This window comes from Bidens hawaiensis, unplaced genomic scaffold, assembly GCF_021521415.1.
Source record: "Bidens hawaiensis isolate Kalapana, Puna unplaced genomic scaffold, B.hawaiensis_p1.1 tig00010256_1, whole genome shotgun sequence".
In the NCBI taxonomy this organism is placed as follows: Eukaryota; Viridiplantae; Streptophyta; class Magnoliopsida; order Asterales; family Asteraceae; genus Bidens; species Bidens hawaiensis.
This window is the reverse complement of record NW_027491777.1, coordinates 612,024-625,156: the sequence shown is the minus strand read 5'-3', so window position 1 is coordinate 625,156 and position 13,133 is coordinate 612,024. Positions and strand designations below refer to the sequence as shown.

Sequence of the window (13,133 nt, the reverse complement as noted above, 5' to 3'; positions counted from 1 at the left end):
AACCTTATACATAGTTATGAAGATGATCATTGTTAATGTCATCATTCAAGGTGATTGGTAAGTGTAACAGGCCATGCCGCCATGGATACAACTGCCACATGCTTACTTGATGACATAAAGACAGAAGCAACAAAGCACATGTCTTGTGGAATAGTGACAACATATACTAGGTTAGTGTATAGGTGATCAAATCGGGTTGGTCAAAGGAACCGGAACCGGTTCAGAACCGGTTCCATTAGTCAACATCACTGTTTAAACTGGTTCCATGGTCGAACCGGTTCCCCAACCCTCGGACCCGGAACCGGTGGAACCGGTTCTGACCGGTTCCTAAACCGGTTCTTACACTGTAACCGGTTCCAACCGGTTACAGTGTAAAATATTATTTTTTTTTCGTTTTTCGTTTCCGCTGCTTGTGTAGGTGATGATTTGTGTTCTTCTGATTTCTGAAGAGGCTCATGCTACACGGCAAAGCTTCTTGAATCACAAACTTCGCCATACGATCTTGAACTCGATCAATTTGGTATGTAAATATTCCGCCTTCACTATCCATTTGCGTTTGTTGTGACTCGACGTTCTGTTTCAACGCCCTGCAATACGGTCTTTCGATGTGTTTCTTCAAATTTGAATTCGAAAGTGGGTTTAAATAAATCCCACAAAACTTGCACCGAGCCTTCAATGAATGGTCACTCAATTCAACCAAATCCCAATTGCACCAAATCTCTTGATTACGATTATGAGGTACAATACGAACGAAACTTGGTCCGGCGGTGGAACCTTGACCAACCGATGATTGTGAGGCAGCCATAACAACAAATATGAATATAGAAGAAGAGAAAACAAGAGATTAGAGAACTCAGAACGTTGTAATAGCGTTTTTTTGTATTTTTTTGCGTTCGGGTTTGCGATTTGAGTGTTGTGATGAACCCATTACACCAAATACCTATTTATACTAGTAGTGGGGTGTTTGGGGAGCCAAAAAACGGCCATTTTTGACCCCAACGGTCAAAAAACGGCCATAAAACCGTTTCCCAACGGCTAGAACTACTCCAACGGCTAGAACCGGTTCCGATCGAACCGGTTCCAGAACCGGTTCCGGTTCGGTTCCGGTTCCTACCCGGTCCACCTCCAAACATCTCAAACCGGTCCACAATCGTCGGGTTGAAACGGAACCGAACCGGTTCCTACGAAAAACGGGTAGGAACCGGTTCGGTTCCGGTTCGGTTCCACCAAACCGGTTCCAGGAACCGGTTTTGTTGTCCACCTCTAGGTTAGTGGTCCTTGGAATGACCTATGTGTTGCCGTCTTGCCGATGTTGTAGATAGGACGTGTACTTGAGGAAAGTACGAGCTCACAGGATTCCCCCGTAAACATATTGTTGTCGTTAATTGGGATACGACTCTTAATAAACAAGATGTTGCTCCACCATAATCCCGGATACATCCTTGTTACACTATTATTTTTCACAAACATCCATATAACATGTCAATGACTTAGGTCGTCTTACACATCCACCATGCAACACCACACAAACCCAACATGTCATAAAATAAATAGCTAATTACGCGGATTGAAACTGTAGTCACCTAAACTGCGAGATAATTTTACAACAATACAAGTCACAGAACCCAGAAAAATATCTAACGTTTGACAATGATTTACTAGTAATCAAAGAAACAAAAACAAGCAAATGATCTACTTCTTAGCATAGGTGATCAACATAGGGCTTTCAGGACTAATCTTAAAACCTTGAAGGTTATGCATAGCAACAGTCGCCTGCATCTCATCTCCATACTCGATAAAAGCAATCCCTGGTTTTGCTTCCACCATTCTTACTTCCTTGAATCCTTGGTGCTGCCCAAACAACATTTGCAGCATCATTGATGATGTTTGATGAGGAAGATTTTGTATGAACAATATGCTGTTTGGTGGGGCCGGTGCCTCGGGCATCCCAGATTTTGCACTGCCTGGATATGGTATTTGTGATAACTGCACAAAAGTGTAAAATTTGTGATTTTGGGGTTATATATATATACATAGTATTCATGTAAATAACTAGAAAAAGAAAGTGTTGAATTAAGGATTAATCAATTACCGGAGGGGCAGCACCATATGCAGGATTTACACCTACGGCTGCTTGATTAGCATCATGCTGGCCCTTTCTTTTCCTTCCTATTGCATAAAACATATATATTATAGCAGTACGAAAGGAATTAACATGCATATAATAAAGTCTGATAATTGAAACAAATAGACTAAAGTTACAAAAGTGTCTCCTAGTCACGTTATTAGGAACATTGTCATTATGGTGAGACCAAACTAAATAATATTAACTACCATAAGACCACATATTAATAGTAACAAATAAGTTACCTTTATCTTCATGCCTCTTTCGTCTTTCCCGGGGTACAAAAGTGCCATCTGCTTTAGCAATGATATCTGATTTTGTTTTAGCATACTGTATTCTCTGTGATCATCAAAGTAGAATGATGTTCATATAAATCAAATAAAATATTGATTAAGAAACGAGTATTATGTGCAAAGAACTAACGACTCGGAGACCATCTTTTCTGTAAATTTACCATGTGAACGAGTGATATTTCATCAACTAGTAAAAACTGCAAAATCAAACAGCATGTGTGTATGCAAATGATGCATACTTTAAGCTTTTAATCAACTTTATGAGGGGAAAAAAAGTTCTAGAGAAGTTAAGAGACTGTGACAAGATAATACACTAATCATCATGGTAAAACCAGTAACCACTCACGTAAAAAATGAAAATAAAGACAATGTGATGATGTCTCTAATTAAAACAAGAGGTAAAATTTGACATATAATGTTGATGTGGACAAAATGACTACAGCTTCAGTTATTGATATTATTAAAATTGTTATCTTGAATAGAATGCAAATCAAAATGCTTAATGTATAACTTTCTAAATGAATTTCAAAAAGAAAAAAAAACATTTTATTTTACCACTGTGAATCACAATTCTGGTAATATTAAACACCAACATTAAAAAATAGGAGTGCAATGTACAGTAAATCAATAATAAAGGCTGACTAATAACCTACTTTTAAAAGACACGGGTAACATATCAATGTGTCATACATATATGTTTATTTGAAATCTTATAAACCAGTACATATGAAAGCGTATACATGTATTTGCATGTGTGCATTACATTTATATTTAACTTTATTTGTTACTTGTACACAATGTATTTGCAACAGCAAATTACATTTTCTCTAAACTTACAACCAATGCATACCTCTAAATCTCTAATTTAAGCCTTTTGTTTATCAAGAAATTCAAGTTAAAAAATAGAATGATTTACGTTTTGTGTACACTGTGTTAAAAACATAAAATAGTATTTTGTTCAAGTTCATTTTTATTCCGAGCAAAATAAGCTTTCAACTATTAAACAGACATTCAAGTTGCAACTAATTTGCAAACATCAACATTAAAAAGAAAGCATCACTGCCCACGTCAAACTTTCTTAAAATATAGAATTGCCAAAACATATATTTAGCCTTATACAGTGGCGGATCCAGTAACTTTCACCAGTGGGGGAAAAATATGTTCAATATAAGCACTCGGTTGTAACGAGTCAAAACAAGTAGAGTATAATGTGTCAAAACATGTCGATTATGCAAGTTTTGGTTTTAAAAGCTACATTGCATAGATCATTTCAACTTAAAGAAAAAAACATGTAAAACGAATAGCCACTATGTCCGGACTTAGGAGCGTTGTAGTTGTATAGACCTATGTACTCCATCGTCAGTTTCCCACTTGCCCGTGCATCAAAAATATATATGCAGAAAAGTAATAATTAATGCATACTATTACTTTAAGGGTTTTAATTGTTACTTTTCTGCATATATATTTTTGATGCACGGGTAAGTGGGTAACCCATCGTCAGTTACCCACTTACCCGTGCATCAAAAATATATATGCAGAAAAGTAATAATTAATGCATACTATTACTTTAAGGGTTGGTATTATAGCCAGTTCATTTAAAATAACAAGAAATTGATTTGATATTTCCGTTTCCAGTTTGTTAGACTAAACTAAACACACGAGTTGGATAAATTAGAGCTTCTCATTTGGGCTTTCTAAAGGCCAAGGTGCATTCTTAATTTTGTCTTGAGGGCATGTGGATTTTTTCTTGGATTCCACTAACATATTAAGTTTAATGGGCTAATTTCAGTGGGGGTCTATCCCCCACCTGAAGTATGAATGAATCCGTCACTGGCCTTATACCATATAAACTTATACTGCTGTAATCCAACCAATGAGTAGCGGGAAAAAGATCATGCACTCTTTTAGTGCACCAGCATCATAATTCATAATAGACATAAACATCTCAAACTTAGTCCAACAGCAACATCTCAAATTTTTCCTCTTTTTTACAAGCCTAGTCTAGTTTTCATTAGAATGTTTTACACTAGCAAGTTACTGTTATACCAGATATAATTACTAATAAAATTACAGAACCTTTGTTTCAATTTAGTCATCAACTCAAAAAATATAAACCAACGTGTCTAGTACAAACTATGTGATCAATGAATTTCATTTACCGACTTTCCAATCCAGTTTTTCCTAACTATTGCAGCGTCTTGATACCGTTGCCAATAAACAGTTCTAATTAGCGATCTCAAACACCCCGTTTAGTTATAGAGAAACAATGTACATACATGGTTCAATTTAAAATCATACCTAATAAGTAATAACCTGCTATGTTATATATAATAAATTAATAATTAATAAATAAATAAAAAAGAAACAATACCATCGGTTTGTCGTAAAACGGAAAGCCCTGCATCTGCTTGAGAGCACTGGTGGCAGAAGCAGCATCCTCAAATACAACCCAAGCTTGACCCTTGTGTTTTAGGGTTTTGAATGCGAGTATCTCCAATATTTTACCAAATTGAGAGAACACAGCTTGCAGTGATTTCTTTAACTCTAATTCAACAAAAGTATACACATTAAACATTAATTAATCGGGTTTGGATCAAACTAACTGTGAGAATCAAGTAGTGTAATTATATATACTAATATAGTGTAATTATAGTGTCACCACGATTTAATTACATAATTACTCTACTTGTAAATATAATTACACTACTTGATTCTCACAGTTAGCACGTTAATTTAACTTGTACGTTAACTTTCCCCTAATTAATTTATATACAATAATTAGGGCGAAAAGTTGTTTACAGAATGTAAAGATATAATAAATAGAGTAGTGGTTTGATAGTACCGTCAAGTTTGATTTTTTCGTTGAGATTGTTGATGTAAATGGTGTTGTTCGGAGGTGTAGTCTCGCCGCCCACCGTCGTCATCTCCGCCATTGATCTCTTTCGATCAACAACAATGGAGACGGGGTTTTTTACACTTTCTCTTCAGAGGCAGGCCCGAACGAAAACTATGAATCAGTAACGGGCTTAATTTTATTATTATTATTATTATTATTATTATTATTATTATTTGCCTCTACTGGCCCAGATAATCGTTTTCAGCCCATATAGTACACCATTACCAGTCTTCAATGGTGACTGTACGAGACTAATACGACTCTTATAGGGCTATATGAGTCGTATAGGTCACATATGACTGATTAGTGTATATTGGGGACACACAAAGCAACTTTTTCAGATCCTATATGAGTCGTATAAGTTTTCAACAACTCAGGTTTTATAAGTTTCATATAGCCCTATACGAGCCACATAAGCGAAAGGTGATGTGTGAAACTCCATAGTGGTGTATGAAGATCTTATCATATGGCATGGTAATTAATAGACCTTGTGAATGGGTGGGTCAGGTGGCATACCTGGTCAGAATGAGTGTGAGCCTGGACGGGCCAAATTAATATTTTAACTAGCAAAAATCAATCAAAACTTAGTAAATTTGATTAATATGTTATTGTGTTGGTTTGAACAGGATTGTAGCGGATTTAAAAATTTATTAGTGGGGTACGAAACAAATCATGTCAAGACGAGTCGGGTAATAAAAACAAATACCATAAAATTTCAGTAAATTTACACCATAAATCGATGATTTATGTATGTCGCACCTAGATGGTATAAGATTATGTTGTTCATTATTTAATTAAACTTTGGATTTGGATATCAAAATTGCAAAAATGATTAGTGTTTTTCACGGGCTCCCCCCCCCCCCCCCCCAAGCACACATGTATTCACAGATTCGTCTTTAGGACATGACAACATAGTTGTGCCTCGTCCTACTTGTTATACAGTTTTGAACCATGTGTTGTTCTTGAGCATCTGCCGTCTCTATTGCCAATATACTCTTGCATATGGTATTGTGTTCGGATGCGACAATCATCATCATAAATCAAGCCTAAAACCTACTTATTTATACTGAAGTATTTGTATTTTAGAGCATTTTCAACCCAATAGCCATCCTTATTCTATAATTACACTAAAAACACTATATTTCTCTCTCAAGTTCAATTAATTAATATTTTTTATACATTTATCATTACAGTTTTCCGTCTCATCTACTCACAACCAATCCAACAAATATTAAAAAATAAATAGGGGCAAACAATGTTTCCCCGAATTTCCAAAAAATCAATACATTTCTCTCTCAACCATATAATTTACACTCACAACCTCACCCTATAATTTGTAAATTTCCCCTCACATAATCACACTCCTAGAGTTAACGTTACAAGGAATGAAATATAACAACTTATAAAACTCCAAACATATCATCACGACATCCTTATTTTTAACTATGTTTGATTATATTATTTTAAAATTAACTTTGTGTGGTAGTGTACAACTTATCGAAGCACGCATGCACACCTGTTTCAAGCTTTTTTAAAAAAAAAAAAATTTAACTACAGTTCTTTATAAATTTCTTTTTCTTTTCGCATGTTAAATTCCAAAGCATATAATTTGGATAGTCAAAACGAGCCGTATAAAATTATAAAACACCTCGTGGCAATCCTTTGCTATTTAGTCAACTATATTTTCATCTGTGCTTTACTTAGTTTTGTTATATCAATTTTTTTTTTCTTTTTGTCGTATTGTTGTCCGGTTGTCCCTAAGGTTTAAACTTGTACATACTGATTAGAGGTGTTCTTTAGGTTTTGGGTTTTTCGGGTTTTAAAATTTTAAATCTTGACTCAAAACCCAACCTAAATCTCTCAGGTTTTTCGGGCTAGGGTTTTCTCGGGTTAGGTTAATCTTGTTTCAGGTATCATATAAAAAAATAATTAATAACCAATGCTAAAATTAAAACAACATATTATTTTACCCTCAAAATCCACTAACGGAGTTTTACCGTCAGAGGGTGTGAACTGGCAGGATCGGAATCATTAGTTATAACCAAACCAAAGAAAAACGTTTAAATGAAAGTAAATGCGGAAGCGTAAAACCTTAATTCAAAAGTTGCGTCACGCAGGACGACTTAAAAACCAAAAGCAACTGTTAAAGTTTAAATTTGCGGAATAAAAATGTTTTCAATAATGCATGCTCCTAAACCGCGCGCCCGCCTCGGCTACCTGAGAATAACATACTAAAAGTGTCAACACAAGGTTGGTGAGTTCACAAGTAAAATAAGATAGATTGTTTAGCGTTTTGCGTAACCTCGTTACGACGTTTAAATGTTGCGTAACCTCGTTACGACGTTTGAGCGTGTAACCACGTTACAACGTTTAAGTATTGCGTAACCTCGTTACGATGTTTGAGCGTGTAACCATGTTACAACGTTTAAGTGTTGCATTACCAGATAGTGTTATGTTAAATTATATATCGATAGGTAGCTAATCTATACAACAAGTATTGCTAAGTGGTTCGCGACCGAAGCTGACTGTTTATCAAGTGCCCGTCACCAGGTCCTCCAGACCATGGTATGTGTTAGCCCAAATTTACACCCACTCAACCTCCAGTTGAGCTATAACGTCGGGTGGGGTTTGTCAAACCCAGTAGTACTACCCAAAAGTGACTCGCTATTCCAAATATTAACCGGTCCGATGTGTGGGACTTCAAGTTGTTACAAATGCCGCTTAGCCTTTACAAGTGATATATAATTTATAACAAAATCTTTCATATGCGTTTATCTCAGAAAATATGTTTATCGGAGTATGTTATCTCCCCCAAGTGAAAAACGTTTGAAAGCAGTTTAAGAGTGGGGTAAAGTGAACTCACTGTTTGCGAAGAATATCCGATCTAGATCACCGAGTGATGCGCGTCGTAGAAAACTCTCTAGCGTTCTAAAACAACAAAGAGATTTTCTAAGTGTCGGAACGTTTAACGAGTCTCTAGACTCGGCACATAATACCTATGCAAGTAACATGTTTCGTGTTTCGTTTGTGTATTGTGTGTGACTCTACAAGTACAATCGTGATACGACATATGAGTGAGCAATTACTTCCGTGTCATGTGTTAATAACCTACTTACTAGCAATAATTCCCGTAAGGGCAATTTGGTCAACAAACAAAGACTAACTAACCAATATTTCCCGCAAGGGTAATTTGGTCAATTCATGGCAATCAACTAGCAACTATTTCCCCGCAAGGGTATTTTGGTCAAAATTACAACAATTATATAGAAACTACCATATTTCATGCATTCCTATACAACTCAGCAGCTAGTTTCGTTATGACAGAATTTCTACTTGAAAGATTGTACTAGTTCACTGATTATAACGTCTCAATTAATTCACCAAAAATTACCACAGAAGCATACATATCTTAGGTTTCCAGAACATCTTTTATCTTATTTTTATTCCATATAGATTGTTCATAATGATCAAAACATTACAGCTAACTTATATCAGTCAGATTCATGCACAACAGAATATTATTTGCAATTCCCGTTAAACGAAAAATCCAATAAATGCAAGACCACTTGGGTTTGGTTCCTGACTCAATGAGTCAACTTCCAAAAGTGGAACCAACCCAATTGGCCTCGTAGTTCATGAGATATAGTATTTACAATATAACCTAACAGCAGGTCTAACAGCTCAGCTTTGCATCACGTTTTTGTAAAATCATAAAAGTATACTTCTACTTATCCAAAAATTACGAATTTATACTTTATAGAAACTAGACTCAACCTAGTTTACTGCAGTACCCACAATCTCAATCAATTTTCACGTTTACACTTCGTTACAGTCAGTTAAACATCGTATATACATTCTGTCCAGAATCTGTTCACATCAAAACTCAACCTAACCATACCCTATGAACTATCATGCATCCATATAACCTTCTAGATACTATAACTACTATCCATGCATATCAATCATACCATACATACAAGATTAGGGTTTGTGTTCTAATTCAAATCAAAGACAATCAATGAATCATGTAACAACATCAAGAATCATATTAATCTATCATCCAACTATCAAGAATCATATTAATCATATAACACCTAGAATCGGCTGAGTTAGGGTTTGCATACAACTCATTAAACATCAAAATTACACAACAAGGAGGTAAGGGATGATCAAGTATACCTTCCTAGCACCTAGTTCTTGGATTAAACTCTTGATTTGATGTGTGTGTGTGGAAGATTGTGGACGGCAGCCGTGAGTAGGGAGGAAGGGATTTCCGATCGGAGGTTATTAATAATAATAATAATAGTTAGGGTTTAGAGTTTATGTTATATTTATAAGCCAACAAGTTACATTCTAGTCCCTAAACTTCCAATTGTTGTTTTTCTCTAGAACATTCCATCATACTTGAACAATAAGTTAACATGACCATACTATTATCACATAGCACATAATCCTAACACATAATAATCATATAATTAGTGTCTTGACGTTTGTCGTTTATTTGTCAATCGTTTGCGTTAACTCGTTTGCGTTTCGGTGCAAATCCCGAAAGACTACACATGTAGTAAGTGTTAAGCGTCATTTAAACCCTAGTTTAAATGTAACGAAGTGTGCGTTAAAGATTCAACGATCTTAAAGTTTGAATTGACGGAGTTGAGTTAACGAGGTTAACCTGAAATTGACGATTGTCACATCATTCCCATGTTAAAGAATTTTCGTCCCGAAAATTGAGTCAAGTCGTGATGAGAGCCTGAAAAAGTAAGAAAAATTTTCAGTTTGTCATATCATCCCCTAGTAGAAAGAAATTTCGTCCCGAAATTTAGTTCATACCTCCGGTGATGTTTGACGGTTTGCCGGGTTTCGCGGTTTCCGGTGTTTGGTTAGCCCTTCAAAAAGGTGAGGATACTTTTTCATCATTTGATCCTCGCGTTCCCACGTGAACTCCGGTCCACGTCTCGAGTTCCAACGAACCTTAACGATTGGAATTTTGCTGTGTTTGAGCGTTTTGGTTTCCCAATCCAAAACCTCGATTGGTTCCTCAATGAACCGTAACTGTTCATCAACTTGTAGTTCCTCCAAAGGGACTACTTGGGTTTCATCAGATAGGCATTTCTTCAAATTTGATACGTGGAATACATCGTGTACGCCACCGAGTTCTGTTGGTAGATCCAGTCGGTACGCCACCGGACCAATGCGCTCAGTTATCCGGTACGGACCAACATATCGCGGGTTAAGTTTGTTTCGCTTACCAAAGCGAACCACACCTTTCCAAGGTGAGACTTTGAGTAACACTCGATCGTTTACTTGAAATTCGAGAGGTTTTCGGCGCTTGTCGGCGTAACTCTTTTGTCGATCTCGTGCTGCTGCCATGCGATTTCGGATTTGAACAATCTTTTCCGAAGTTTCGAGTACCAGTTCCGGACCAGTGATTTGGCTATCACCCACCTCTGCCCAGCAGAGTGGTGATCGACACTTCCGTCCGTACAGCGCTTCAAACGGCGCTGCCTTAATGCTTGCGTGGTAGCTGTTATTATACGAAAACTCTACCAAGGGTAAATGGGGTTCCCAACTTTTTCCGAAATCTAAGACGCATGCACGCAACATATCCTCCAGGGTCTGGATAGTCCGTTCACTCTGCCCATCTGTCTGAGGATGGTATGCGGTACTCATATCGAGACGTGTGCCCAGTGCGCTTTGCAGCGACTTCCAAAAGTGTGAGGTAAAACGAGAATCTCGGTCGGAAATGATGGAGACAGGCACTCCGTGTCTCGACACTACTTCCTTCATGTAGACACGAGTCAGTCTTTCCATTTTGTCTGTTTCCTTAATCGCTAGAAAATGTGCCGATTTAGTCAACCGGTCAACGATCACCCAGATGGTATCGCATCCCGTCGGTGTCTTAGGCAAACCCGTAATAAAGTCCATTGAGATTTGTTCCCATTTCCACATTGGGAGTTCCGGCTGTTGCAGTAGACCAGATGGTTTCTGGTATTCTATCTTGACTCTGGCACAAGTCAAACATTTGCTCACGTAGGTTGCAATGTCGGCTTTCATGTTCGGCCACCAGTAAAGTTCCTTTAAATCATGATACATTTTATCTGAGCCGGGGTGGATAGAATATCGGGACTTGTGAGCTTCGTCCATCACTAGAGTTCTCAACTCTCCGTATCGTGGAACCCAAATCCGGTTCTCAAAATATCGGACCCCGTCCGACCTGGTTTCAAGTTGCTTGCTCATGCCCCGCATGAGTTCCGATGGGAGATTATCATCTTTCAAAGCTTCCAGTTGCGCATCGCGAATCTGATCGGGTAAGCTGGCATGAATCGTGAGTTGCAATGCTCTCACCCGTCTGGGTTTATCTGTTTCTTTTCTGCTAAGGGCGTCGGCCACCACATTGGCCTTGCCAGGGTGGTACTTGATGGCACAATCATAGTCTTTAAGCAGCTCGACCCAACGACGCTGTCTCATGTTCAGCTCTTTCTGATCGTAGATATGTTGGAGACTCTTGTGGTCGGTGTAAATGGTAAACTTGGTACCGTACAAGTAATGCCTCCATATCTTAAGAGCAAACACTACAGCTCCGAGTTCCAAATCATGGGTCGTGTAGTTCTTCTCGTGAACCCGTAGTTGTCTAGAGGCGTAGGCTATAACTTTCTCAAGTTGCATCAGCACACAACCGAGACCTTGTATAGATGCGTCACAGTGTACCTCAAAATTTTCCGTTCCCTCGGGGAGGGCTAAAATAGGGGCGCTACAAAGCTTGGTTTTCAACAGTTGAAAAGCGGATTCTTGCGCGTCACCCCAGTTGTACTTAGTGCCCTTGTGAGTCAAAGCGGTTAGGGGTTGAGCAATCTTTGAAAATCCCTCGATGAAACGCCGGTAGTAGCCGGCCAGTCCTAGGAATTGTCGCACCTCAGTCGGAGTCTTAGGTGCTTCCCAGTTTTTGATGGCCTCTACCTTACCGGGATCGACATGGATACCATTCTCGTTTATCACATGTCCTAAAAAGTGAACCTCTCGAAGCCAAAATTCACATTTCGAGAGTTTAGCATACAGTTGTTCCTTCTTCAGCAGTTCCAGAATTATCCTTAAGTGTTCGTCGTGGTCAGTCTCGTTCTTGGAGTAGACGAGAATATCATCGATGAAAACAATCACGAACTTGTCGAGGTACGCCTTGCATACTCGATTCATGAGATCCATAAATACGGCTGGTGCGTTGGTTAGGCCAAAAGGCATAACCGAAAACTCGTAGTGACCATACCGTGTTCTGAAAGCCGTCTTTGAAATATCTTCTTCGCGCACTCTCAGCTGGTGATAACCGGATCGTAAATCGATCTTCGAGTAGTAACTCGATCCCTGAAGCTGGTCGAACAAATCATCAATTCGGGGTAAAGGATAACGGTTCTTGACCGTCACCTTGTTCAATTCCCGGTAGTCGATGCACATCCGGAAAGTCCCGTCTTTCTTTCGGACAAACAAGACAGGGGCTCCCCATGGCGATGAGCTAGGTCGGATAAAACCCTTATCCAACAAATCTTGCAACTGAGTGGACAACTCCTGAAGTTCCGCCGGTGCGAGCCGATACGGGGCTCGTGCTATGGGTGCTGCACCGGGTGTCAACTCGATTTGAAATTCGACTTGACGAATAGGAGGGAGTCCGGGCAAATCCTCCGGGAAGACTTCTGGAAAATCTCGCACAACCGGAATGTCTTCAATTCGTTTCTCCTCCACAGGTTTCTCAACAATCTGCGCCAGAATTGCCGGATGACCCTTTCTTAAATACTTCTGTGCCTTCATAATGGTAATGATGCTGGTGGTC

The 13,133-nt window shown here is 38.3% G+C and overlaps 1 protein-coding gene across 1 annotated transcript; it reads right to left on the bottom strand.

Moving 5' to 3' along the window:
- Positions 1 to 1,591: 1,591 nt before the first annotated feature.
- LOC143534650 (U1 small nuclear ribonucleoprotein A-like) lies at positions 1,592 to 5,351 on the bottom strand. The gene is made up of 5 exons (XM_077029088.1): positions 5,261 to 5,351; positions 4,790 to 4,962; positions 2,371 to 2,464; positions 2,093 to 2,169; positions 1,592 to 1,986 (listed from the first exon to the last, which is right to left on the bottom strand). Exons 1-5 carry the CDS (start codon positions 5,349 to 5,351, stop codon positions 1,693 to 1,695), a joined length of 729 nt encoding a protein of 242 aa, XP_076885203.1. The 3' UTR covers positions 1,592 to 1,692.
- Positions 5,352 to 13,133: the final 7,782 nt, after the last annotated feature.

Bases quoted from the DNA above. Each gene is read 5' to 3' on its own strand.
- LOC143534650 (XM_077029088.1), bottom strand. From the start codon at position 5,351: ATGGCGGAGATGACGACGGTGGGCGGCGAGACTACACCTCCGAACAAC. The intron at 2,170-2,370 runs GTAACTTATTTG...TTTATGCAATAG, and splicing joins AAAGAGGCATGAAGATAAAG to GAAGGAAAAGAAAGGGCCAG. The intron at 1,987-2,092 runs GTAATTGATTAA...ACTTTTGTGCAG, and splicing joins CATATGGTGCTGCCCCTCCG to TTATCACAAATACCATATCC.